Raw genomic sequence first — 27,193 nt, forward strand, 5'->3', positions numbered from 1 at the left:
GACATGGTAAGCCGAGTTTTCGCTAGTAGGAGTCATGCACCTCAACTGTACAAGTAGGCAGGTTGTCTCTCTCAGACTTGCAAAGAATGGCAAGATTTTGGTACAGAGGCAAGGGTGGTAAGAGTGTTGAGAGAAGGGTACTGCATTCCCTTCATCGGGCAACCACCAACCATCAGAGCCCTCAATAGCCTTCACAAGTTATTCGCTCAACTCAGAGAGAGAGGGAGAATTTTGGAAGAGGAGGTACGAACTCTCCTCAAGAAGGGAGCAGTAGAGTGCGTGTCTCATGGCCCAGGTTTTTACAGAAGCATATTTGTAGTTCCCAAAGTTGAGGGGAGGTTTCAGCTGGTGATAGACTTGCCACATCTCAATTACTCGTAGTTCATTCCCAAGACAAAATTCCGAATAGAGACCAAAAGCTTTGCAAGCGGCAAAGTTTTTTTTAAGACTGAAAAGTAATTTTTAGTGTACAGATGGATGAAAATAACTATAGCAGACGAAGAGAAATAATGAGTTTCTTGTAGTTTTCATTTAATAATTTTAGCTCAGATAATTAAGAAAGTAAGATAGTGGAAACAAACTATTTTATTAAAGGTTCTGTAAAAGTTAATTGGAAATATTTGAGAGAATTCTGCATTGAGATTACTCTCCATAAGAATAAAGCGGAAAATAAAATATAACTATAACAATGGTCTTTATTACAAAACTAGTATGTACAAAAAAAATATATACAATTACTGAAAGTCACAAATAAATGATCTTAACATTAACTAATGCCTCATGATGGTGGTATTTATTTTCTTACTTACAAACAGTTCATTGCTTAACAATAATTAAATTGAGGCTCAGAAATTGCCCTTAATATTGTGCAAATGAAGGTAGATAGTAATACAATATCCAAGCCATCCACTGCTAGCCTTTTATCATTAGAAATAAACGTTTAAGAAATATTGTGAAACTGCACTGCAACTGATTACATTAGTGGTAATCATACAAAATACACTTCAATTCTCACTTTTTTACCAAATAAAGTCTAGTTGACAATAAACTCGCATATATATAGTCATATATATAGAAGTTAATTTCAGTATCACATAACCATCCTCCTCAAAAAGGATAATGGAATCTGAAATATTGTAACTTGGCGACTGATTATTATGTAATGTATGTGCTTAAGTATGTGGGTTTTTTCTCGGTTAACGACTCATGGAGATGCAAGTCTGGTATATAGATACTAAAAATCCAATAGTAAAATATATGATGGTTAAGACTTGCATTCAAAACTGGTTTAAATTAAGTGATCTGAGGAGAATTATTCCTGAATTGAGTCACTGATAAGTTTAACTTGTCATAATCACAAGAAAATCCAAGAGCAGGATATGCATTTATAAACCTTACATTGAATTAGAAGGTACCTCTCTCTCTCTCTTGTATAAGAACCCATACTTCATTCATTCAGTGGGAAATATCTTGTACATCTCTTTCTACTACCAATATACTAACTGAGGATTAGTGTACAGTAGACATGAGTGTAAGGTCATACTGATATTTTTATATAATATAAATTTCAGTTTAGAAACTTTAATGAAGCCATGCAGAACTGTTATAAGTAGTTAATCTTGACTGACATACTGACATGTTATTGACTAAAATATCCTTGTCTTTTATTCCTTTTTGTTCTTGTCATCCTCATCCATCATATCCTTCATGAACTTGATCCTGCCCTCCATGCCTGCATCACGCACCATTTCGTCAAGTCTGTGGAGATCCTTCAGGGAAAGTTGCCCGCTGCCTCGTTCTGCTGGGACTACTTTCTGTGGAAAGAATGCTTTCATTGAAAATTTCCATCAACTTGTAAGTTAACTTGTGTGCAAAAATTTCCATCAACTTGTAAGTTAACTTGTGTGCATTATTTCTCTGCATCTATCAGTTCCTCTTCCATTTAGCCTTGTATTCTGGTATGCTTAAAGCAAATCTTCATTTTCTAAGAAAGTTATGCTGTGTAATCAATATTCAAACTATAGCACACACACACACGTTAGGATCAACTTGCATCTTGCTCCAAAAATCACTATAATCCTCCAGTTCCATATTACTTCATCCCATTCTCACATCCTTCCAGACCAAACCTTACCTTCACATACAATACACTCAAATTTACTTGATACATTACAGAATACTACATAATAATGCTTTCACACACTCATCCATACTTCCCACCCACAGGCTTCCAAGATGCTAGACTGAGTGAAAACACAAAGAGCAGGACAGCTATATCCCTCTGACTGCATCCAACATGTCCCTTTCTGGATCACTGAAGCAGACTCCACTAACCCATTCCTTTCAAAGTGCTTCTGAGCTTCAGCAACCCATGGAGGGCATTCTGGACTTGGTATGCTAAGTCAGATTGTCGTAAAGAGGCCCTCAGAGAGAGAGAGAGAGAGAGAGAGAGAGAGAGAGAGAGAGAGAGAGAGAGAGAGAATAATAGCCCTCCTCAACCACCCAGGGCTTCACCTGCACGCCAGCACCACAGTCATGCCCCCCAGCTCACTGTGGTGTCTGCCAACGTCAGAGGCCTGCGCACCAACATCGCAGACCTCTCACATAATTTTGTCTTGCGGTATAAAGCAGACATCGTGGCAGTGACAGAGACGTGGCTATGCAGCGCGGTGGAGCCAACATACGGCAGAATTCCCGGCTACACGGACTGGGTGAGGAACGACCGCGATGGCAGAACGGGTGGGGGCGTGGCCGCCTGCTTCAGGAATGGCCTCCAGACCCAGGAGCTGTCAGTCAACCTCCCTCACCTCATGGAAGCGCTGTTCTTCCGCATAGTCCTGCGAGATAACAGTGGTCTGCTTCTCTGCATCGGCCCCCAACACAAGGACGCTTCGCACTGGACTTCCTGGCGGATGAGCTGGACGACTTGCTTCGGCGCCACCAATGCAAGTCCGTCCTCATCCTGGGAGATCTTAACTTCCACCTAGAGAAGCAGGCCTTCGACAATCTTGTAGCGGTGCAAGGACTCGTCAACCACGTGACGTTTCCAACTCATGAAGGAGGAGGGCTGCTCGATCCTGTGTTGTCTGATCTCCCTGAAGCCAACATCACCTGTCAACAGCTGGACAAAGTGGGCAGCTCTGATCACCACGCAGTGCTGACCCACGTACAACTCACCGCTGCGAGAGAAGAGGCTGTGCCGCGCAACATATGGCTTTGGGAGGAGGCTGACTGGCCATCCCTGCGGCAGGCTCTCAGTACCACGGATTGGGAGGCGCTGCTCGTCGAGGACGTGGAGAAGGTCTCCGTCCTCACCTCGAAGCTACTTGACCTCCAGACCCAGTTTGTTCCCCATCGCACGTACCTCGCCAAAGCCACAGACCCTAAATGGTTCGGCTACCGCTGCCGGGTTGCTGCCGAGGCCAAATATGCGGCATGGCGAAGGTACAAGCGACGCCCCTCACACCACAACCTCGCCCTCCACCGAGCTGCGTGCCGGAGGATGACAGCCACATCCAAGTGGGCGCGGCAGCACTGGAAGGAAGTGATGAGGAGCAAACTCACTGGTCCTGGAGTGGGGAGCAAGGCGTGGTGGGCGCTCGTCAAGGAGCGGCAGGGCGTGCTGAGACAGGACAGCGTGCCCCCCCTCACCAGGCCAGACGGGTCCACGGCTACTAGCAGCGATGATAAGGCTGCTCTCCTGGCCGAACTATTTACACAAAAAATGCAAGTAGACGACCCTCACCGCCCTCCACCTGAGCTGCCCCGAGAGACTGACCACACCATCACGTCGGTCTCCGTCACCGCGGCACAGGTGAAGAGAGTACTCGAGGAAATCGATGCAGGGAAAGCCACAGGCCCTGACAACATCAGTCCTCGGGTACTAAAGAACTGTGCCGAGGAGTTATCTGCACCTCTCGCCAACATCTTCGCTGCCTGCCTCGAGGAGGAAGTGGCCATCTGCCTGGAAAGAAGCCTGTGTGGTCCCTGCCCACAAGAAAGACTCCAGGACGGACCCGAGTCACTACCGACCCATCTCCCTGCTGTCGGTTGTTGGCAAGGTGTTTGAGAAGATGTTGGCTGCCGCCCTAGAGAAACACCTTGCAGACAACGGTCTCCTCTCGCCTCACCAGTTTGGGTTCAGGCCGAGCCGATCCACCTCAGATCTGCTTCTCTCTCCCTCGACGAAGGCCGTGACACACTCGTGGTGGCGGTTGACATCGCGGGCGCCTATGATCGGGTGTGGCACTCAGCCCTGCTGGCAAAGCTGTGTGCCAAAGGCGTAGCCGGGAGCCTGCTGTCTCTTCTCGATGACTACCTCCATGGTCGATCTCTATGGGTAGTCATCAATGGACGGACCTCAGCACCTGCCCCCATAGAAGTCTCAGTTTCACAGGGCTCTGTATTAGGGCCAGTCCTGTGGAACATATATATAGACGACTTACTTCGCTAGCTCCCCACAGTCTAAGCCTATGCTGATGACTGCACGGTGGCCGTCTCCTACTGCCGCCAGGACATTAGGCGCGCAAGCAGGCAGCTGAAAACTGCAGAGAAGTGGGGGGCGCTACGGCAGGTCAACTTCGCGCCCGAGAAGACACACGCTATGGTCGTCTCCCGGTCTCCCGCAGCTACCCAGGCCGTGGAGGGACAAATAAGGTTTGGGGGTGTCCAGCTGCCCCTCCAAGACAACATCAAGATCCTGGGTGTGGCCATTGACCGGGAGCTGCGCTACGACCAGCACCTCGCGTCTGTGGCCCGCCAGACCTCTCAGCGTGTGTCAGCCCTCCGCAGGGTGGCAAGCAACCTGAATCCCCAAGGCATCCTGATGCTGTACAAGGCACAGATCCGCCCTTGTATGAAATACGGAGCCTTGACGTGGATGTCCAGTGCTGTCACCCACATCAGGCAACTCGATGCGGTGCAGAGGCGTGCTCTCCGACTGCTGGGGAACGATGAGGAGATCGCCGACAGTGTGACATCCCTGGAGCACCGTCATAATGTGGCAGCTCTGACACAGGTGCTCCACACTCCTCACCTCACCACGCCCAACGCGCAACGCGACAGGCAGCGGCCGGAAGACGTGTGACAGTGCCACGTTCACACACATCACAGCATCTGAGGACATACAAGGCCAGGGCAGCGTGTCTCTGGAACGGCTTCACGGAGGCCACGCCTGGTGTGGCAGACATGTCAAATCACCAGGCGAAAGTGGCTGCCAACACCTGGAGGGGCACACTCCCCACGCTGTTCCTGTCCAGCTCCTCCTATACATAATGTATATAATGTATCATGCTAGTTGGTGCAATTACCACCTCAGGTACCTGCCACTCACATAAACTTTTAGAATAGTTGTCTAGTGTCCACTAGCAACTTTAAGTTTATTATGTAAATATTGTTTAAATTGTAAATAAGTTTAAATAAAAAAAAAAAGAGATAGAAGGATAGGTAGGGAGAGGGGGAAGGGAGAGAGGGAAGGAAGGAGAGGTAGAGAGAGAGGGAAGGAAGGAGAGGTAGGGAGAGAGGGAAGGAAGGAGAGGGGGAGGGAGAGAGGGAAGGAAGGAGAGGTAGGGAGAGGGGAGGAGAGGGAAGGAAAGATAGGGGAGGGAGAGAGGGAAGGAAAGATAGGGGAGGAGAGAGGGAAGGAAGGAGAGGAGAGAGAGAGGAAGGAAGGAGAGGGGAGGGAAGGAGAGGGAAGGAAGGATAAGGGGAGGGAGAGAGGGAAGGATAGGGGGGAGAGAGGGAAGGAAGGAGAGGTAGGGAGAGGGGAGGAAGGAGAGGTAGGGGTAGGGAGGGGAGGGAAGGGAGGTAGGAGAGGGGAAGGAAGGAGAGGTAGGGAGAGGGGAAGGAGGAGGAGAGAAGAGAAGGAAGGAAGGAAGAAGAGGGAGGGAGGGAGAGAGGGAAGGAAGGAGAGGTAGGGAAAGAGGGAAGGAAGGAAGGAGAGGTAGGGAGAGAAAGAATACAAAGGAAAGCCCAAGCAACAACAGACCCTGGGGTCCTTACTAGGCTGCTTGGTTAACTATTCTATTCTAACTACACAGTGTGAGAGACAGGACAGGAGAGCAAGAGGGAAGGAAGGAGAGGTAGGGAGAGAGGGAAGGAAGGAGAGGTAGGGAGAGAGGGAAGGAAGGAGAGGTAGGGAGAGAGGGAAGGAAGGAGAGGTAGGAAGAGAAGGAAGGAAGGAGAGATAGGGAGAGAGGGAAGGAAGGAGAGGTAGGGAGAGAGGAAGGAAGGAGAGGTAGGGAGAGGGAAGGAGTGAAAGGTAGGAGGTGGGAGAGGGAAGGTAAAAGAGAGTGGGATAGAGGGAAGGAAGGAGAGGTAAGGAGAGAGGGAGTCCTTTTGCCCAACAACCTTGTGTGTAGACTGGTCACCCCGCCCCACTTTATTTGTACTTGCGCTGTGTGAAAGTAAAGCCTGTATGGGAGAGATTGTGTCCAGTGCCTACTATGAGTGTTCAAGGGAGGAAGGAGAGGTAGGAAGAGAAGGAAGGAAGGAGAGATAGGGAGAGAGGGAAGGAAGGAGAGGTAGGGAGAGAGGAAAGGAAGGAGAGGTAGGGAGAGGGAAGGAGTGAAAGGTAGGAGAGTGGGAGAGAGGGAAGGTAAAAGAGAGTGGGATAGAGGGAAGGAAGGAAGGAAGGAGAGGTAAGGAGAGAGGGAGTCCTTTTGCCCAACAACCTTGTGTGTAGACTGGTCACCCCGCCCCACTTTATTTGTACTTGCGCTGTGTGAAAGTAAAGCCTGTATGGGAGAGATTGTGTCCAGTGCCTACTATGAGTGTTCAAGGGAGGAAGAAACCAGCCTCTTCATTATCTTCTGGATCTTTCTAACATGACTGTGTACCTATTCTGTGATCACTATCTATTAGAATGACATTCCCAATTATAGTTCCTTCATAAATATATCACAAAGAATTAAGAAGGGTCGCTAATTAGGGAATAGTGGGCACAATGACAACCCCATTCCTCTTTTCTAGGATTCTAACATGACTGTGTGCCTATTCTGTGCCAGTATGACTCTCTACAAAGAAAATCTGCTGACAATCAAATTTCACTCAATAAATTAGATTATATTAATGAATGTAGGGAAGTGAGCATGTTTAAGTATTTGCATGGCTCCAGCCAACCTTAACAATGAAGAAAAGGCCATCATTTCAAGACATACAAAAGTACCATTTACTGCTTCGATGTAACCACTTGAACCCTCCCACCCTCCAGACACCATACCTCTAAGAACACCAACTTCTGGGAGGCCAAGAAGCACATCCACAGCAAATGATACTCTCAAGAAGCGTGAGGTTATGAAGGATTCACTTCTTGAGAGTTCATTTGGCCTCCCAGACGATGGTTTTCTTAGAGTGGTGGGAGGGTTAAAAAAAAAGTGGTGGCACCAGGCAGTGAATGATCCTTAGTGTCACCCTGTACATCTTGAAATTATGGCCTTTTCATTATTGCTAAGGTTGGCTGGAGCCATGCAAATAGTTAAACACGCTCACTTCCCTACATTCACTAATACAATTTGTTTCAGTGAAAATTTGATTGTCAGCAAATTTTCTTTGTAAAGAGTCAAACTGGCACAGAATAGGCACACAGTCATGTTAGAATCCTAGGAAGAGAAATGGGGTGGTTATTGTGCCTACCACTTACAAATTAGCTACCCTTCTTAATTTTTGTATCTATTTATTTATATCTGTATTAGGGAATGTCATTCTAACAGACAGTGATCACAGAATAGGCACACAGTCATGTTAGAAGATTTTTGTATCTATTTATTTATATCTGTATTAGGGAATGTCATTCTAACAGACAGTGATCACAGAATAGGCACACAGTCATGTTAGAAGACTAAGATGACAGCGAAGAGGCTGCTTTCTTCCACTCCTGAATACTCATAATAGGTAGGCATTGAACACAGTCTCTCCCATACAAGCTTTGCTTTATTTGCAAGTGCAAATAAAGCAGAGAGGCAGAAGTTTTGCCAGTGTAACAGCCAGGGTAGTGGGGGGATGACTGCTGTCTACAAATCAGGTTGTTGGGCAAAGGACAAATAGGAAATTACATCTATAATAAGCCTATAGAAAATAGTAAAATTTACAAAGGATATACCAGGATTGCTGGCGAGTGAAAGAACTGCAACACCACAGCACCAAGTTGTCCTGGCAAACCTCTCTGCACTTTGAATGGCATCCATTCACCACTTCATTACATTTAAAGTGCATGGATAGGCTTTCCAGTCATTGCCAGGATGATCTTGATGCCGTGGTGTTGCTGCCTCTCCATCACAAAATTATTAGGTCCATTGTTGCACAGTTCTTTCACTTGCACAAATAATAAAGCTTCTGGAACCTTCTCTACTTTGCACAAACATAGTAAATATTTATTATGGATAAAATTTCCTCTTTGCTCAAGTCCTTTCTCTTGTCCATTTTATCATTAGAGAGAGAAGAGAAACTCGCAAATTCTATTACTAATTTGCTTGGAGGGGAACTGGTGGGTTCTCCTCCCACACACTCCATCCTGTCTTCTCTCATATGAGGGATGTACATTATTCACCTTTGCTCAAGCAGGCCAGTGTTAGGAGGGTTGAACTGATTTGCACCACTGCATTAGTTGGCAGCCTGCTTCAGACTATGGCAATGGTAAGCACTGTATTCCTGTCTACAGAAAAGCCAAAAGAGAGCACAAGTGGCATGCGGGCTTGGAACTGTTGATGTGGTGGCACAGTGCTGACTGTGGGGATGCAGCAGGACCACCTGATATACTGTTCCTTCACTACTACTATTCATATCAATCCCACAAAGTACCAAGATATGCAGTAGTAGCTGGTGCATGGCTGCCTGCTGCTGCTATATGTTCCTGTTGCAATCATTAGTCTTCAGTAGCATGTGCTTGCTGACATCATAACTTCATGCTTCTTGAGAATATCAGTTGTGGTGAATGTGTTTCTTGGCCTCCCAGACAGTGATTATGTTAGAGGTCTGGAGGGTGGAGGGATGCAAGTGCCTATAACCAGGCAGCAAATGAAAGCACTGGAGGGATGCAAGTGCCTATAACCAGGCAGCAAATGGTGCTTTCATATCACCCTGTGTATATTGAAATTCCTTTTATAAGCACGTTATCAGTCTTCCATGCCAAAATTCTGGCCTTTTCCTCATTGCTAAGGTTCGCTGGAGTGATGCAAATGACACAGCAGAAAAATGGAGAGTCTGGGAAGGAAAAGAGGGGAAACAGGGCATAGTGGAATGAAAATAATTATGACAAATCCCCTCTCAAAGACAGATCACTGTACTGAGGCAGGAATTGTCAGTCACCTTACATACCCTCACCTCTACTGCACTCATGGCAGCAATACCAGACATATGAAAAGGGCGCAACTTTGCTCCACTGCATGATAACGAAGCACACCATAATTTAAAGTTTTTTGGGCAGTAGCACACAATACTTTCCAGACGCTACATATAGGTAAATAAACCTCTACAATTCTCTTACTTGTTTGGGATCAGGTTTCCATCCGATCATGTAAATTATCTGGAAGGTTGCTGGAACTCCTTCTTCCTTCCCATACATTTCTGAAAAGGACATGAAAGAATTAAAACTGACAGCCATTTGCTTCTTGCTTTTGTATTTTCCTCATTTTCTTCTTGCTTTTGTATTTTCTTCATTTGTAGTTATATAGAGGAAATCTTTGATGATGAACAATATCAATTTATATGACATCATAAACACTAGACTGGATCTGGCTACACTTCTCTCATGTTATTTAAAATGACAGCAAAGGAACACTAACATTGTGTGCTCTTTTTCTTTTTTCTGTATTAACAATAGGTTTTACATTTCTGGTAAAGTGCAGCCTCTTATTTTCCAAGCATGCAGGGAATATACCTGGGAAATGCAGTATAAATAAGACACATTCTTGCCTAAAGGAAAAAAAAACATCTTAAGTGCAATAGTTCTACAACTATGTAAATAGAAAAACAAGTGGAAAGGGATAAATATTGTCAATGAGGATAAAAAGTATATCACAGACCCTTCAGAGAGAAATGTTGCTGTAAATTCTTTCTGAATGAGAATAACAAAATAATGTAAAATGCCACTTACCTTGGTATATGGCACTAGCAGCCAACATAGTGTCACGATGAAGGTGTGCCTTGCGATTTACACCGGCATTGTTTTCTGCCATCCCTTGGAGGTCCCACATCAGTTCAAACAAGGAAGGGAAGCCCACTGATATCTCATCAACATCCTGTACAAAGGCACTTCATCATAACCATTCACCATGACAAATGAGACTATTTGCACCTCAAGAAAAAGATAATTTAATACTTTTATATATATATATATATATATATATATATATATATATATATATATATATATATATATATATATATATATATTCAGGATTTAGGAACTATCCAGATCTTTGGAATTTCAAATAAACAGCTTTGAACTTACAGATCTATGATATGTTATTACAAAGACAAGAATATCTCTGTTGGTTTAATTATCCTTTCCAAGTATAAATCTTTAACTCAGCTAGTGACAGATTTTACTAATAATTCCTAATTCATTATTCTAAAAGCAATTCTCATTTGCATCCTACAATAAAAACTTACAATCGTCAGCATGGTGAATCCACACTGGCTTAGGAGACCACCTATGTCACGTATCTCGGTAAAAGGCGACACGTGTGCTGCAAATCCCTGATATGGAAATAAATTGTACAATAATATTACTAATATTCCTATTAATAACATTAGTTATTTAACAAACCAAACAGTATTTCTTAGTGATTATGATATGTCTGTTGTAAAATGTGGAGTGTAAGCTGAAAGTTAGTTAGTTAGTCCTCAACATACAGTAATCGCACTTAACCCGAGCAGTGTCAGACATTTTAACACCAGGTCCATCTGTGGTGTCAATCTTTTTTTTAGGCCCATCTGTGGTGTCAATCTTTTTTTTTCCCAGCTTAGAAAATCCTAAATAATATAGAGATAATGAAACAACATGCAAAAAGTGGTTCAGCTTAATTAAACCTTTTCAAATCCACCTCACATGTTGCCGGGCGTTGATGGATACTAAGTGATGTAGCCTTTATTAAATGAATATTGTTTTTATCAGCTACTGATAAAATCAGACATATCTGATAGCATTTCCTATTCACAAAGGAAGATTAACTCGGAGCAAGTCTGTTTGCCATTCAAACTACAACACCATGATATGATTGCCTCTGACAATGGCTCTAAAAACACTAACATAATTGCCACTCATGCCGGTACAAGAGGCACACCAACAAACAATATATTCACTAGCTAAAGTGAGGCATGGAGTGTATTTTATGCCAAGTTCATTTAAAAAATAAACATGGCAGATTTTTTTATATAGCGGCCATAAATTTGGACAGTGGCACTAAACGCAGGTAAGCGATAATTTATGGCATTGGCACTGGACAGATTAAGCTTTACTAATATTGGACCAGATTTCTCTACAGAAAAGCATGTAGATGATTTGGTAATGATTGCAAATCGTTTATGACGTATGAAGTTAAAGTGACAATGAATAGACTTTAGAATATGTTTAAGTACTCAATAAACAAGGAAACTGCTAAAGACCAGCTGTCCTACAAGGACCATCGGTCTTTTTCAATCTCCTTGCTTGGTTATTGTAATATATATAGGATAGTTTACTATTGTTTGTAATATAAATAGGATAGTTTACTATTGTTAACCTTGTAAGTATTTAGGCTTTGTTCTTCTCTCTCTGAGTTCAAGCATTACTTCACAATCCCCCTTTGTTGCCTCATGCTCACTAGACAGTTGGCCTCAAGCTCTCCCCTCAACTATACTGTTACAAATTAGGCAGAATGAAGCCTAAGTTTGAAGGCTCATTCTTGTCTCTGTACAAGCACAACAGTTATAATCTTCCATTCTTATGCTCAACATTCAAATATTGACATTAGAGTTAAAGACAGCTGTAGTAAAGACAGCTGTAGAATGGAGTGCAGCAATGAAGATTGCTGTCATGGAAACCTGAGAATGGCATACAGAATGACAAGGTCAGACAGTAGGAGAGCAATAAAAATATGCATTAGAGACAACTGTGCCAATAAGGTGACAAATAGAATAGTAAAACAGGCAAAAAATACCTTGAGGTGGTCTCACTACCTTAACAGGATGAATTTCTTCAAAGTAAAGAAAATGCATATCAGTGAAATTGAAGGTCCTAATTTGGAGGAAAAAAGTCTCATGGAAAGTAAGATAAGGTAAAGGACTACACCTGAGGAAGATACATTAGTTCTGAGTGGTCTTAAAAAAATGCAAGGAGGGAATATTTCAATAGAATGAAATCCTCTCTATTCATGACATCAAAACTACCACATTCTGACTCACCCCTTCTCTCTCCAATTCTGCTAATACTAGGGATGACCTCAACTCAAAGAGAGTATCGCCCCCAAACATTGACGCCAAGAAAACACCATCCTCCTTCAAAACTCTGTTTATTTCACGCAAACAACCTGGTAAGTTGTTAACCCAGTGAAGGCTGAAACATAAAACAAAATCATCCTGTTACACAGGTAATCATAATGTCAATACTTTAGCATATCAATGAAAATTTCATAAAACCAGTTTCTGTCCTTCAACACACAGGCTTTAGTATGCAGATTATTTTAAACGTTTTCCTGACCAAAGTCTGTCAGTTGGTACAGAGAAGCCTCCACCCTGAACTTAATGCTAACTAATTTCAGTACTTTCTGGGTTTGGTAGTATGCAAGTTCCAAAACATTTACCTAATTAATATTCTCATGAGATTCATTATTTTATCTATTCATCTATATTAAAACATTCTATGTATTTACCTTTAGATATTTTCAATTTCTATTTGGAAAAAAATTAATTATATATCATGATATCATAATACATAATATTGAAGCATTTTGCCCCACAAATATACTTAACACTGCTACTGACATATAAACAATTGCTCCTCTCCTGAATGATAATCAACACTAAAACATCCCACCACTCACCTAAAGTCTCAGGTGTAACATTCGATACTTCCATGTCATTAAAATAACACATTTATTTATAGAAATTCATTACTGTACTGTATTGTCTAATGTTATGGACTTGGTAGAGTAGGGGAGTGTCAGTAACAGAGTCTACTTCCACCCTTGGCCGCTACGGGTGCATCTGGCGTCTAGTTTGAAGTTTCACACAGACTAATTTTGGCCATAAATGAATTTCTTTATTCCACTTTAAAAAATTTGTATTATTGATGTTCACATTAATAGACTTACTGTAAATTGATGAGTGATCTAGTATCAAGATTAAAGCATACCTTGAAAAATACTTCCAACTGTTGGTAAGGAACCCATAGTTTTTTCTTATATAAATACTAAATAGTGGAAGAATCTTTAAAGATATTATGCCTTCAATTTCATTAAAGTAATTGCTTCATATATAGATATAAAGAAATACTGGATTCTCTTCCTGTAAAATGTTGCATTAGCTCAATAAAAAAGACTTACTTGAGATTTGAAATAACAAGGTCAAGAGACCTGGTTTCAAGAGGAAATGGCTTCTCTTCATCAATAACTATTTTGGTTGATTCAATATTTTCTGGAGTCTGTGCGGTCTCCAACATGGATGGAGACAAGTCACTCATGTAAAGATGCTTCAACTCAATCTGAAACATGAGAAAAATAAATTTAAAGCCAAGCTTTTTTGGGCACCGTGTAAAGGAACAGTGTGTTGGTTGGGGTAACACCTGGTGACACCTGATAGCCCCATCATGAAACTAAACCAGCTGCACAATTTGAGTTTCTTGACATCATGTTAATCTAAATAGTCCACATAATTTGAAAAATTACTAGATTTTTTACCTCATGTTATTTCAAAATTGCATAATCTTAATACACATAAATCAAGAAATACCTGTACACAAAGAAGGCTTTCCTTAAATCACATAATTCAAATGAGTCTTGTACACCACAAGCATACTTACATCACTAATGTTCTTGGCTACATATCCTCGGCCACAGCCTAAATCCAGTCCAACTTTTAACTCTTTCTTGATATCAAGGATTCTGTCAGCTAATCGGTAACCAACCTGTAAGATATTTTAAGTAAAATATATCAAATAAACTCAATTGTTAAAATCAACAGTTTGACAACACTGTAACCTCTTCATTAAAAAATTTTACTAAGTAAACAACCTTACAAGCACACGAGAGAGAGAGAGAGAGAGAGAGAGAGAGAGAGAGAGAGAATAGCATACCTCTTCCTTGAGATAATCATATACTGGAGCATCAGGATTCTTGGCAGCCCTCTCCCTTTGAAGTAGTTTCGTGTGACGATCAAAGACATTCATTGCATTTCCTTTCTGCTGGTTCTGTCTCCCTGCAACATGGATCCTGTGGGATAATAGAAGCTCATTAAAAAGGCATAATAATCAACTGTTACACATGAAAGAAAAAAACTTAATTATGTGAAATAACAAAACCACAACGATGAAATACATATTAGAAATTTTCCTTTATGATGCAAAACAAAAATTTTAGAAATGACTCATATGAATAATGCACACCTACTCTAAAATAACAATGGATACACTGAGGCTTCATGTAAAATAGAATTAAATATCTCAAATAACTTTCATATAAAAATCAAAAAGCTAAAGTTCTTTATCATGATATATTTTACTCAAAATGCTGATGCATAATGAGTGGCAAATATATGGATGGAATTATGGGACCAAATCAAGAAAGTACTTAAGGAAGTTTGTTAAGAATAATTAATAAAACAGTATGGATGGAGCACTAACTTTTATTGTTTCTGCCCATATGCAGAGTAAATAAAAGTATTGGCAGTAATGAGGATTTCATCCTATGCATTTTCACATGGTAGCTATACAAAATATGAAATGGTGTAATGAGTAATCCAACTAACTAAACTTGAATCATACAACAAAAGATGAGATTCAAGGATGGAATGTATTGATGCAGGAAGTGAGATTCCACAATGCACTCATTGGCAAATTATTCCTATGCATGTGGAAAAGCAAAAGCTAACATTGTCAACAAAAAGTGGAGCAAATAAAAGTATTTCATGGAACTTGATCCTTCATCACCAAATATCCTCCTTACATATGACAGATTGACACATTAGGTTAAGAAACACCATGATACACATACCATTTAGCAGAAACTGACAGAGGATGTGGAGCCAACACACTCCTCCTTGAACTGGTGCAGCAACACCTGCCCACTAAACCAGTTCCTTTTGTTCTCACTATGTAGAAAACCATCCTGTAAAAAATCAAGTTAAATAAAATTCACTTCAGTTAGTAATAAACACAGGAAAAACAATAGTAAAACAGTGATGAGCAATTAGCCTGTTTGCTGTCAGCATCTTGACACCACACAACACTAAATTCTTTCTTTTTTGCTGGAATATGAATAATTGTGGAGCAAGTTTAACAAGCTTACACAGATGTATCATAGCTCATTATTGCGTCTGAAATTTAAGTCAATTAATTTTGTGATGTCTTATAGTATATGGCATCGTTTGAGCCTCTATTCATAATTTCAGAATATTATTCTTAAAACAGCTTATACTAATCTCAAGACATGCAATTTGTCACTTTATATTGACCTCAATGGGGATCTATCAATACATGCTTTCATTTGAATGTACCAAACAATAGGCAAATCCATGTAATGAATAGAAAATATAATTTTGTGTTGCACTTTATATTTCCAGCACAATAACTACATCCTCAGCTCATGGCAGCAAGCCACATCAACACATTCCTATCTGACTCACAGGCTCATGGCCTTGTCCCTCACAGCTTGCAGCAATGCTATTTTTTTTTTTTCTGAACATTGGTTTTAAATGAACTAGTCACCCTTTAGCCCTGGGAAATCAAAGAAAAAAAAATTCTAGCACCGATAGGTGTCTGCCACCCTACCTGCAAACAGGCTAATTAGCAAAAATTAATCTCATAATCATCTTTGTACAAATTCAAAACAAATAAAATAATACATGTACTGAAGATCATTCTAAAAAAAAGTTAATAAATAAATTAAAAAAAATGAAAAATGGAATGTCTCCTTGGAAGTGCGCATACTCACTAAACATCCTCAATCACAGTTCAAACAAATATTTCCCAAATATCAACAACACATCCTGAAGCCTTAATAAAATTCAACTCATTCTCAAATCTCATAATCTTGTATTTTTTGGAGATATTTGGTAAACTGCCTGACTTATCATATTTCTCAGTTTCATAAGTACATTTAACCCTCGGCTATCGTGCCCAATTGGGGCCAAAATAGCAGCGCCATAGCAGAAAACATGATAGCCGAATTGATCTTGGCATGAAGGTGGTTTTGACCAATGAGCGCTCAGATATCCTATGACATCATGGCTGGGTGCGCAATAGCAGGCATCTGAGGTCACGATAATGAAATCTTAGCAGCTTTTCATGGGTGCGCGATAGCAATAAAACGCGATAGCCGAAGTCGCGATAGCCGAGGGTTGATTGTAGAAATGAATGTTAAAAATATAAAAATTACACCTCCTAAAAGTGGGTGCAGCCCAGTCGGGTAAAACTATTCTCATCACCTGTTGTATTCAATGCACAAAATTTTCAAACCAATATAGCTATAAAAATGATAAGTTCTAAGTATAATCGTATGATGTGCCTTCTTTAATAACCATAGCTAATTAGTCCAAGAGATTTTGTCACTAAGATAATTACATCCTGTATTATTAATTTACTATTACCAATAACAATAGAATTAAAAATCAAAACACCAGTCTACATATCATTTTATTATGAAAGATTTACTAAATACCATTAAATTTGAAAATAAAATCAATTCCACATTAAACTGTCATGAGCTGACTTGTAAACAATGAAAAAGAGAAGCAATACTTACTTACCTCACACGCCAAACAGACACTGGCTGCGGCACACGACGTTTTCACAAAGTTGTGAAAGGCCAACTATATCAGGACTCCTGGATGACTTGATTCTTGATCTTCAATCTTCAACCAATGCTCCAAGTTTTTACTCATTCATCATAAATGCATTGTACAAATCCACTTTCTTTATTTTTTGTTGTTAACTTGACTCTATCTCTGCCTCCTTTTTTTCCAACAACTTATAATAATTCTGCATTATTACACATAAGCATATTTCTCAAACTTATCCTAAGTTACAAAAATATTCTCTTGGGCTATTTTCTTAAACAGAAAAAAATATATACTGCACATACTAAATGTGTGTGTGTGTGTGTGTGTGTGTGTGTGTGTGTGTGTGTGTGTGTGTGTGTGTGTGTGTGTGTGTGTGTGTGTGTGTGTGTGTGTGTGTGTGTGTCAGTTCTATATTGATAGTATAAAGAAATTCAAGGGCATTGCTTCACTCAACAACTCACTCATTACTTAAGTATGATAGATACATTAGGAAGGTAATAGCTTTGTCATCTTTAGATAGAATATACTGTAGTAATTATTAACTTCATGAATTCAAAGAATGTATTCTGTTTATACTTAAACAAACCAAGACATTACAAATAACATACAAATAACCACTGACCTGTTCAACAGATATAACTCTTCCTCTGTTGAGAAGAACTTAAGAGATGAAATATGAATGTAGTATAAACTTCCACACTTATGCGACAATTATAAAAAAAACATTTGACAATATAAAAGTAACACAATCGTGGAGAAAATCATTCATCAAACCATACATACACTATCACAAGACCAACATCAATGTTGAACTTCACTATAACTAAGTGGTAGGCACAAGTAGCATTGTTTCCCAGTGGAAATCTTATATATGTGTGTGTGTGTGTGTGTGTGTGTGTGTATATATATATATATATATATATATATATATATATATATATATATATATATATATATATATATATATATATATATATATATATACGAAGTTTGTAAGATGAGATAACCACAGTTCATCAGCTAAATTTCAAAGGAATTACCTTTAAATTATTAGACAAAAACCTCAGAAACTGATGAACTATAAATGTAACCCTGTTTCAGTATTAAATCCTACACTGAAGTATTTATGAAACCAGCTCCTTTCCAACTATGCTTTCCATTTGTCAACAGCTTCTTTTCTTGCATCAGGCACCAACTGGTTCTTCATTCCACCAATCACAGTACCAGCAGCTTCAGTGGCCAAAATTATAGGCTGAACGACAGTGGGGGGAATTTGTCGCAGCACCCCACCTATAGCTCCTGATACACCTTTGTGTTGATGTTCCTGGGAGGCTACCTGCACAATTGCTGAGGCTGTCTCCCCAATGCCATCCCTGACCACTCCATATGCTGTAGTGACGCCTTCACGAATGTCCTGGGGCTGACCACCACGCTGACGGTATCTGTGACGAACACTTGGGCCAGAAGACACCATGTCGTACATAGTCTCTGCAGCAGACTGAATGCACCCAATGAAGCGGCCTGTTAGGTCAAGTGCAGCATGTGCAGAGGAAGAAGTGAAGGCTGAAGTTCCCCGCTGAAGGCCACGCACTAAGCGTCCATCCTTCTGGTACTGTTCTATGGGCAGCAGGAACAGATCCCTCACCCCAGCTAGCAGCTTGCTCACTGAGTGTATTGGACCAACACCACCCAAAACCAAGGGCAACTGGTTACGACGTATGTCACCAATCCACTCATTTGTTACATAGGTGAGCAGCTTATCCACTCCAAGAAGACCAGATTTGTGCACAATGCTTTTCAATTTTATTTCAGCATGATTGAGCTGCCCAAGTCCTATGATCAGGCCTGCCAGAGGACCATACTGTGAATTTATATCAATGTGCTTGCCATGGTAATCAATTTTAATGGGCACATCTGGGGAGAACACAAAGGACTTGAAGTAGGAAGGACCACTCTTCATAGCTTCCATGAGTTTTTCCTCCTCATCAGAAACTGGTGACTTTTCTTCAAGATTAACAAGTAATTGATGCTCTCTTCCACTAAGGTTGGCAGCTTGATTTACATTCACAGTCATGATGGGTGCCTGAACCTTGACTGACTGAGGTCGCTCTTCTTCTCCCATTTCTCCATCTATGTCAGATACATGAAGATCTTCAAAGAATTGGAAAAGAAAGAGTAGTGCATCTTGGTCTACATGCAGTCTGATTGGTTGTAAGGAGATCTTTATGCTAGTCTCCTGTGGCCGATGCTTTCCATCTGGCCTCGTAGTGAGAACCTTCACTTGCACCATATTGGCGTGGGCCTGTCGAGGACATGTCTCAGAGGAAAACTGATAGAGGAACTTGTTGATTTTTGAGGAGGCAAGCCTGTCTCTTATTTCCACATCTTGTATGAGAACTACATGTCTAGACACCTGTTTTGCCGTCTCTGGATAAACCTCATGTTGAAAACGAACCTTGTTGAGGTGGAGCTCCATGAGGGTATCATGTTTTCTCCCTTGACCACCCTTGGCCTGCCACACTTGTTGGGACATCAATTGTGGACTTTGAGGTGGAGACTTCTTGAAAGCTGTTGGGGAAGTGTGGCGAGTAGAATAACAGACTTCCCCTCCACGGACTATCACAGTGGGTTCATTAAGTATATTTGGAGATTGTCTTCCAACAACTGTATCCGAGTTGCCATTGGAATCATTGATAGTGACATGACGTGAGTGAGAAGATGTTCCAGAGGAAGATCTGAAGTCCGAACCACCATAAATATGCCACACAAGTGTAAGTTCCTGGAGTGTGTATTTACTTTCTGGTACAGGGAAATTCTTGGGTGCCTTAAGTTGATCTACTTTGCCAAGAGGAATTGTGAAGTGATTGTCAACAATGGAGATGGGGTCCCGTGTGAGAATGCGCACCTGTGGCTCACCAGATGGAGATTTGATGCCAGTGCCAGGTGCATCATCCAGAATGCAGAATTCTTCATCTGTGCCTGAGCTGCACTCCTCAAAGGGATTTTCAAGAGGTTCTTTTAAAGCTTCTTTGAGAGCACACTCGGTGGCTGTCAATTCCCTTTCATTGACACCATCCTCTTGCTTTGGCACATCTTTGGGGGTAATAACCTTCTTCACATCATCATCTGGGAAGAAAAACACCTCAACACCCTTTCTTAAATTTCCTATGGGATCATTTTCATCATCTTCACAGGATGAGGTGGATGGTGTGGATTCCACCATGGCATCATCCATCATACCCCTCACCATCTCCAGCTGCTGATTATCATTAACCTTACTACAAGGATTGAAGATGGTTTCCTGGGTGTCCAATGGCTTGGTAGTGCAATCAGCAGTGAGGTTAGTGTTACTGCTATCTGCTGAGGGTTCTTCTCTGTGCGGAATTTGTACTGATGCATCTTTGGTCAAATCTCCATCACCTGCTACATATATCATGAGTTCCAGCAAAGCCTTAAAGGAGTCTGCACAGGTCCGGATATGAATTACATTGTTTGAAGCTATCAAATCAATCCTTGGCAGTTTGTTCTTTGAAGCATCAATCAATTTCAAAGACATCTCAAACACTCCTAGGTCAGCCACACACACATAATTCTTCTTTATGTCCACAGTACTCACATTAAGTTTGTCAGACAGAAACAAAGCAGCATCCTCTATAATCAACTGTACAACACTAACATCACTACCCAGGGTCATATTGCTGGAAATTGAGCAAGCATCAACTGTCAACATTGCACGCAGTGGTAGATGAAGAGGACGGTAATCAAGAGCACAACCCCAAAGATGGAAATTCATCTCTGTCACAACTTCTGGTAGTAAGTAGCCTGCAATAGGATAATCCTGGACCTCAAAAACATCCATGAGCTGAGTCAACCAGCTGTCAGGGGCAGGACACATATAATGGCGAAGTGTTGAGCCCCTTATGCAGCCTGACAAATTTATAGTCTTCATGTTACGTACTGGATCAAAGTCCATTTTCAGGGCTACGGAGACTTGATCCCGAGATCTCCATCGAGTTCTACCACCACCACCCAACTTTATGATGACTCCTGGATCACTTGGGTACAGCACAGCATCTAACTGTGATGTGGAAAGGGGACTGTTGGCACAAAGTGTTATAGGGTGATCAGGAGTTATGTTGGCAGCCTTGTGGTATACATGGCCCTTTTCTGCCCAGATACAGACATATCCTAAGTTGGGACATCCACGATAACCAGTAGTAGTAAATATTGTACCTCTTTCCATAACCAGCATCACTTCTCCATGCTGGCCAGGAAGCACATTGTTCTTCCCATCTCTGTATGGAGTGTGCACACTGGCCACCCCACGGCCCAACACCAACTTGAAGGCTACCATGGTCTGCATCCTGCTATCTGGTTCTTGTGGCTGCTGTTGTTGCTGCTGTTGAGGATACTGCTTCCCTCTTTGTCTTGCTTTGTGTTCATATATGGAAAAGTACTGTGAATTACCTTCATCATCACTGTCATTTTCAACATTGGCACTGGAACACATGGTGAATTGTGTGGTGCTTTGGTAGATACTCTCATTCATGAATACTGATGCCAGATCTAGTCCACCCTGAGCACCCCCCATGTTCCGTGCACCATGACTAGCTGGCTTGGGTGCAGAAGGTTCCCATAGGAGGAGGTCAGACACTAACCTATTGTATATTACTTCATAGATATGCTTAGAGGGTAATATCAATTGGACACTTGGGAGATGAACTTCTATGTTATACTGGACATTCTTCACTGTGTTTTCTATAAACTGTAAGACCTCTTTCCTGCTGGCTGGTATAGTAAGTTCTCCAATATCACCTTCCCCTGCCTGCTGAGTGGCTACTTTTCTTTTGCTGAATGGATTTGGTTCTGTTTCATTAACCTCTTCCAAAAAGCCCATCATAGACTTTGTCATGATATTCTCACGCCGTGGTGCCTCATCTTCTAGGGAAGTCAAGGGCTGTATGGGATGCACTGTAACAACAATACGTGGCAAGTCAAAGCCTTTTTCTGACCCTTCACTAGCATTAGCTTGAAGCAATGACATAGGTGCATCCTCTTCCCTCTCTTGAAAATATACATTAATGCCACTACTGCGTACCTCATAGCTAGAGTATAATAAATATGGGTCTATTGATGTAACAAACTCAAAATCTTCTAAAACCAGAGATAATACATCTTTTCTGATGTTCCTTTTCCACCAAGGTATTCTGTCCATGTTTGAAGTTGGTCTAAGATCAGGGATGGGAAATCTGAGCTTGACAGTCAGTGAAGTGGAGGAAACTTTCACTGTAACTCGAGTGTCAGGGTGAACAGTTGCATCATCCAGAGTCTGCTTGAAGCACGCTTGGTTGCTGATGTAACTGGGGGGAAGTTCTGGAGAAAACACTTCTTCTGCTGCCTTAGTGCATACAACCTGACGATTCAGGAGTGCACTAATTCGGTCAACAATAGACATGTCAACCTCTGATGTACATTCTGCCAGATTCACCTTAATATCCAATTTGGGAACACTCATCCTGCGTGTTTTTCCTGTGGGAGTCATGTTCTGGGACTGAGATATGTTCACTCTAAGCTTAGGTTCCATCATGCTACCATACATTTCACTTGCCTCTTCTCTGGCACTGTGTCTGAATGAAAGCAATTCAGAATATTCAACTTTCACAGGCATAACTGAGGAATCTACAAGACACTCCAGTAGCTCAGCACACCCCATTGTTAGATTCACATTCATTTCCCACTTTTTAGAAAGGCTCTTCTCTGATCCTTCAATTGTTAGTGGTGCTGCCATAAACCTCAAATGGCTAATCTGACAAGCTTCTGTAAACTTTTTCTTGGCCTCTTGGAAAGCATTATAACTGTAACCAGATAAAGCATGAAAACCAAGAGTGGAAAAAAAGTCTTCCGATTTAGCTTGCATCTCTGCCACAGATGCCTTCAACACCATATTTGCATTCTCCACAGAGGGAGTGAGTATATCCTCATGAAGCACCACTGTGGCCACGCTGCTGACCTGCACACGGAAGCGAGTCACCACTGCTGAAGGATCATCCACTATTCTGCTAGTGCTATTTTTTCTTCCACTTCCACCAACACCTCCATGATCACCCGTCATCACACCAACTCCTGTGTAACGGAATGGTGGTGGCGTTGACACACTAGCCCCCGGTGACTTGAGAGTGCTGCCAGACATATTAGAGTTGAAGGAACTGTCCATATCTGAGTATCCAGACAGCTGACTGCTAGATAGATTTCTAGTAAAGCCCCCACTGCCACTACCCATGGGTACAAACTCATCATCACTGTCTAGTGGAGCATAAGACCATCCCTGGTGTTGATTGAGAGCATGACTAGATAGGGTGGGTGCTTTAAGTTCTTTACGAAGCTCATCTTCAACCTTCCTAAAATCATTTGGATCCATTGGCTTTTGTTTTCCTCTGATAAGATCTGAAAAAGGGGTATCCAATTCAAGTTTTTCTGGTGATGCAATACCCTCTGAAAGCTCAAGGAGGAGATGAATCTGTCTAGGTGAGAGGAACATGATGATGGAGCCACAGTTCATCCTCAAATCTACCTTGGGACCAACAACATCTGACTGTTTCAACTTCAAGCTTATTTCTTGAGACCCTGTTAACTTTGCAAATAACACTGGTTCCATTGGAAGAGTGTTGCTGGTCATCAATTTTTTCACTGTCTTTTCATGGTTGTACTCAAATTTATCCTCAGCTGGCGATGTGTCTGCAGTCTTGAATGAATCTCCTGAACCTGAACCAGACACCTTTGAGCCCGATTCAGGGGAAGAATTTGAGTCTGTCATTGGAACTGTAACAGATTTACCCATTCCCTTACCCTTGGCTGGAAATTCATCAGTGTACATTGTCAGACCCTCAATGAGGAACTTTTTAGAAGCAAAGGCTGAATGTTCATGGCTACTCTGACTATTATCTGAATTTTGTGTCATTTTCACCAAACCAGCTTCATCAAAATAATCAATTTTCTTTACCCTAACCTCCAGGGCTACTCCAGACAAGCTGCCTTTTGGGGTGTGCTCCAATCTTATGATGGAATCAAGGAAACGCACCTTGATTCTATTAAGTACTGTATCTATGGCATGAGCAAAATGTTCAACTCCATCTAATATTTGATTAATATCTTTTTCTGGGGTATCTTCCATCTCAAATTCTTCTTCATGTTGATTAAGGCACTCCTGTGCTATCTGCATGGAACTGGTCATGCTCATTGACTCAATCATTGAATCTACCATTGATATGTCCTCTGATCTTTGTTTGGGCTCGATCGTCACCATGAGCCCTGAAACTTCCACAAAGCTGCTGTCTTGCAACAGCGCGTGCCAAGGAACTGAGACACATATTTCTCCAATATAACCATCCACAAACCTGAGAGGAAGATTCAGTTGATCAGCCACTTCATTTAGTGCACTCACGTCCAACGCCAGTTCCTTGATGGTTCCCGTTCCATTGTACAGATCTACAGTCAGCTGATCCAGGGACAATTTCTCCTCCAAAAACTGCCCAACATATCGTTGTAACAGATATCTGATGGCTCTCTTCTTGATGGCCTCCGACCACGGAAAATACCACGGCATTCTGGAGAGTGTGTCTAAGCCTAAGCGCAACATATTCACAATAACACACTCCCCATGTTGGTGGTGTGGAGGCGAGAAGTGCGTCGCAGGTAAACACCAGCTGCTGGCTGGCGTTACTTCAGGGTCGCGCACTCGAGCCCAGGAACTAGAGGGCGCCAAGTGCTTCTCCTTGTTTGCATTGAGGCTTGAGGGGCTTAATACTCTATATACTACTGTCTCTTCGTAGTTTCAATATATAGTCAGTGTGACTTGTTTCATTTTCTTTGTTATTGAACACCTTTTATGACTAATCATTATTATTGTTCTGCACTCAAAACATGTTTATAAAGTCTTTGGTTCCAATACTGTGAAAATATGAACAATTTCGTTTTCATATACGATTACTACGCGGCACAGTGATAAAATGGATTACAAGAAATCATAATAATACCCATTACCATCAATCCTACGTACATTTAGAAAAGTTATAAGGTTTAACAAACAGTATACGTTTCACTGTTCTCTAGGTCGAGGTCAGCAGTATGATATAACTCACAGATGTATGTTTTAGCTAGACTTTTCATTATATATATATATATATATATATATATATATATATATATATATATATATATATATATATCATAAACGGCTACACTGTCTGCATTCTTTTGATTTCGTCTAGGTACGAAAGGATTGACATTTTTGTTCCCTTTGTATTCAATTCTCTACCAATAGGCAACCTAGTTTCCTAGTTTGATGGAAGAAAAGAATGCACAACTATGATGAACTGAGAACGTATCGGTGTGAGGTAAATCGATCCATTTACCCATATACATCAAGTTGTTATAGTTCCTAAGCTATATATACATAGTATCTTTTTTTCTATTAGTAATGGGAATTATATGTACAACCCTCAATGCTAGGTATTTGTTATGATAGGTCATCTTGTTTTCCACGTGACAGAAACTATAACAATAATTCTGTAGCTGAGATGAGTTGTTAGAAGGTGCAAAAGGCAGCCATGTATGGACAGTTGAATCTATTTTTAAGAATGTAATAAAATGTGCGCACGTCACAGAAATACTAAAAGCTGGCAAGATATGACTTTCAATGACTTTAAGTGTTGGAAAGTGACTGTGCACAGATCATAAGGAGTCCAGTGGTCACAAGAATCTAAAGTAGTGCATGTAATCTTATCTTCCTTTGTGTGTAACCTTTTGAATGTGGCGCCACTGCTACCTGACCCGGAGCTATCAGCCAGCCTCGCATCAGCTGGACAGGGGAAGCCACAGCTGATTCCCTAAACACCGTCCTTCTCTCCTTGCCAGTCTGACCCACACACAAATGTCACACATCCATAACTTAATCGCAATGGTTGTCAGTAATAAATCAAAGTAAACTTAACCCATAACTATGCACAAAATGCTCAATTAAGTCTGGGAAACACTCACTCAAAGTCACTGTAGCTTCCTTCCCCCCCTCTTTGGTTCTGACTGGGGTAGTAGTAGGGGTGGGGTTACGTCAAAACTCAACACACGTAACAGAGTTTTCGATCTGCTGCCGACAAACGTTCATTTGTTGAAAAGAAATATCCAAAAGTTATCCTTGCCTTCTGCATAATATAGTAATCCAAAGTCTAAACAAATTTTCATTGCATGTATTACGTCTACTTACAGAGCACATATTATGGATTGGCGCATCTAGAAAGAGCGCTGCTCAGATTCAGTATTAAGAAAATATGGTGTTCATGATATATATTTACTCATTACTTTCAAGGAAAATGCTTCCTAATCGCTTGTAAGCCTCGGACATACAGGGTGAAGTGCCTCGATCTCTCTTATGTATTCACTCGTATAAGAGCTACTTCTCACCACACTGTCACAGATTCAGGATCTTTCTTCTTATAATTCGTGGCACCCATATCATGAAAAATATTACGACAAAATGTTATTCCAGCAAAGACAAAAGAAACATTTTCCGAACAACAAAAAATAACGTCATACTGCAGTGCCAGACGCACGCTTAATTGTGATTTATTCATTATTTAATTATTGGTATTTCTAAGGAATAATATTATGATAATGTTCTTTTTTGATGGGGGTGGGTGATTATTGGAATTTCTAGATTTGCCGACTAAGTAAGTTTCTGATCATTCTTCATAGAATATTAGCTAGTTTCAATCCACGCACTTTTTGCAAATGCAAAACCGATATACAACGTTCTTTAATTAAGTTCACTGCCAGTACTTGCCACTTGAAGTACTTGGAGTGTGCACAAGTACAAAACTATATAACTTCTGGATATACAGAACTATATAGGGTTTATGATTCTCCATGAGGTAATTGTCTTGAACCTTTTTGCTGATTATTACTAAGTTGAGAAACTCACTCTCAAAATAAATGTTGCATTCATATCCTACAAGGTACATCATTGTTGGATCATCTAATATCTTTGGCCTGGCTTGAAATAGGCCTTTTCTGAGGTATTTGGTTTGCCATTTATATGGTGGCTTCATGACATCAGCTTCATTCTATATTCATATGATGTATATTCTGAAAAATACTAGTTTTTAGTGAACCAAAATATAATTGTTCTCTATATCTCTAATAAGTTACTGCAAGTTTCACAAGGTCACTT

At 41.1% G+C, this 27,193-nt stretch overlaps 2 protein-coding genes across 5 annotated transcripts; both read right to left on the reverse strand.

The window, feature by feature from the left end:
* Positions 1–681: 681 nt before the first annotated feature.
* Positions 682–17,856, reverse strand: LOC123504719 (arginine-hydroxylase NDUFAF5, mitochondrial-like). Of its 4 annotated transcripts, none has more exons than XM_045255465.1 (10): positions 16,939–17,853; positions 15,186–15,299; positions 14,270–14,405; positions 13,997–14,101; positions 13,521–13,678; positions 12,382–12,532; positions 10,609–10,695; positions 10,091–10,235; positions 9,482–9,561; positions 682–1,814 (listed from the first exon to the last, which is right to left on the reverse strand). In XM_045255465.1, exons 2-10 carry the CDS (start codon positions 15,296–15,298, stop codon positions 1,665–1,667), a joined length of 1,125 nt encoding a protein of 374 aa, XP_045111400.1. In that variant the 5' UTR covers position 15,299; positions 16,939–17,853; the 3' UTR covers positions 682–1,664. The 4 variants fall into 4 exon arrangements, with proteins under 4 accessions (XP_045111400.1, XP_045111401.1, XP_045111403.1 ...); XM_045255466.1 differs by having other exon boundaries at positions 16,935–17,853; XM_045255467.1 differs by lacking the exon at positions 682–1,814 and adding an exon at positions 8,004–9,198 and having other exon boundaries at positions 16,939–17,856.
* A 72-nt stretch (positions 17,857–17,928) lies between these two features.
* On the reverse strand, positions 17,929–26,022 carry LOC123504717 (autophagy-related protein 2 homolog A-like). The gene is made up of 2 exons (XM_045255464.1): positions 26,008–26,022; positions 17,929–24,918 (listed from the first exon to the last, which is right to left on the reverse strand). Exon 2 carries the CDS (start codon positions 24,605–24,607, stop codon positions 18,119–18,121), a length of 6,489 nt encoding a protein of 2,162 aa, XP_045111399.1. The 5' UTR covers positions 24,608–24,918; positions 26,008–26,022; the 3' UTR covers positions 17,929–18,118.
* Positions 26,023–27,193: the final 1,171 nt, after the last annotated feature.

Source organism: Portunus trituberculatus, chromosome 17 (genome assembly GCF_017591435.1).
Source record: "Portunus trituberculatus isolate SZX2019 chromosome 17, ASM1759143v1, whole genome shotgun sequence".
Taxonomy (NCBI): Eukaryota; Metazoa; Arthropoda; class Malacostraca; order Decapoda; family Portunidae; genus Portunus; species Portunus trituberculatus.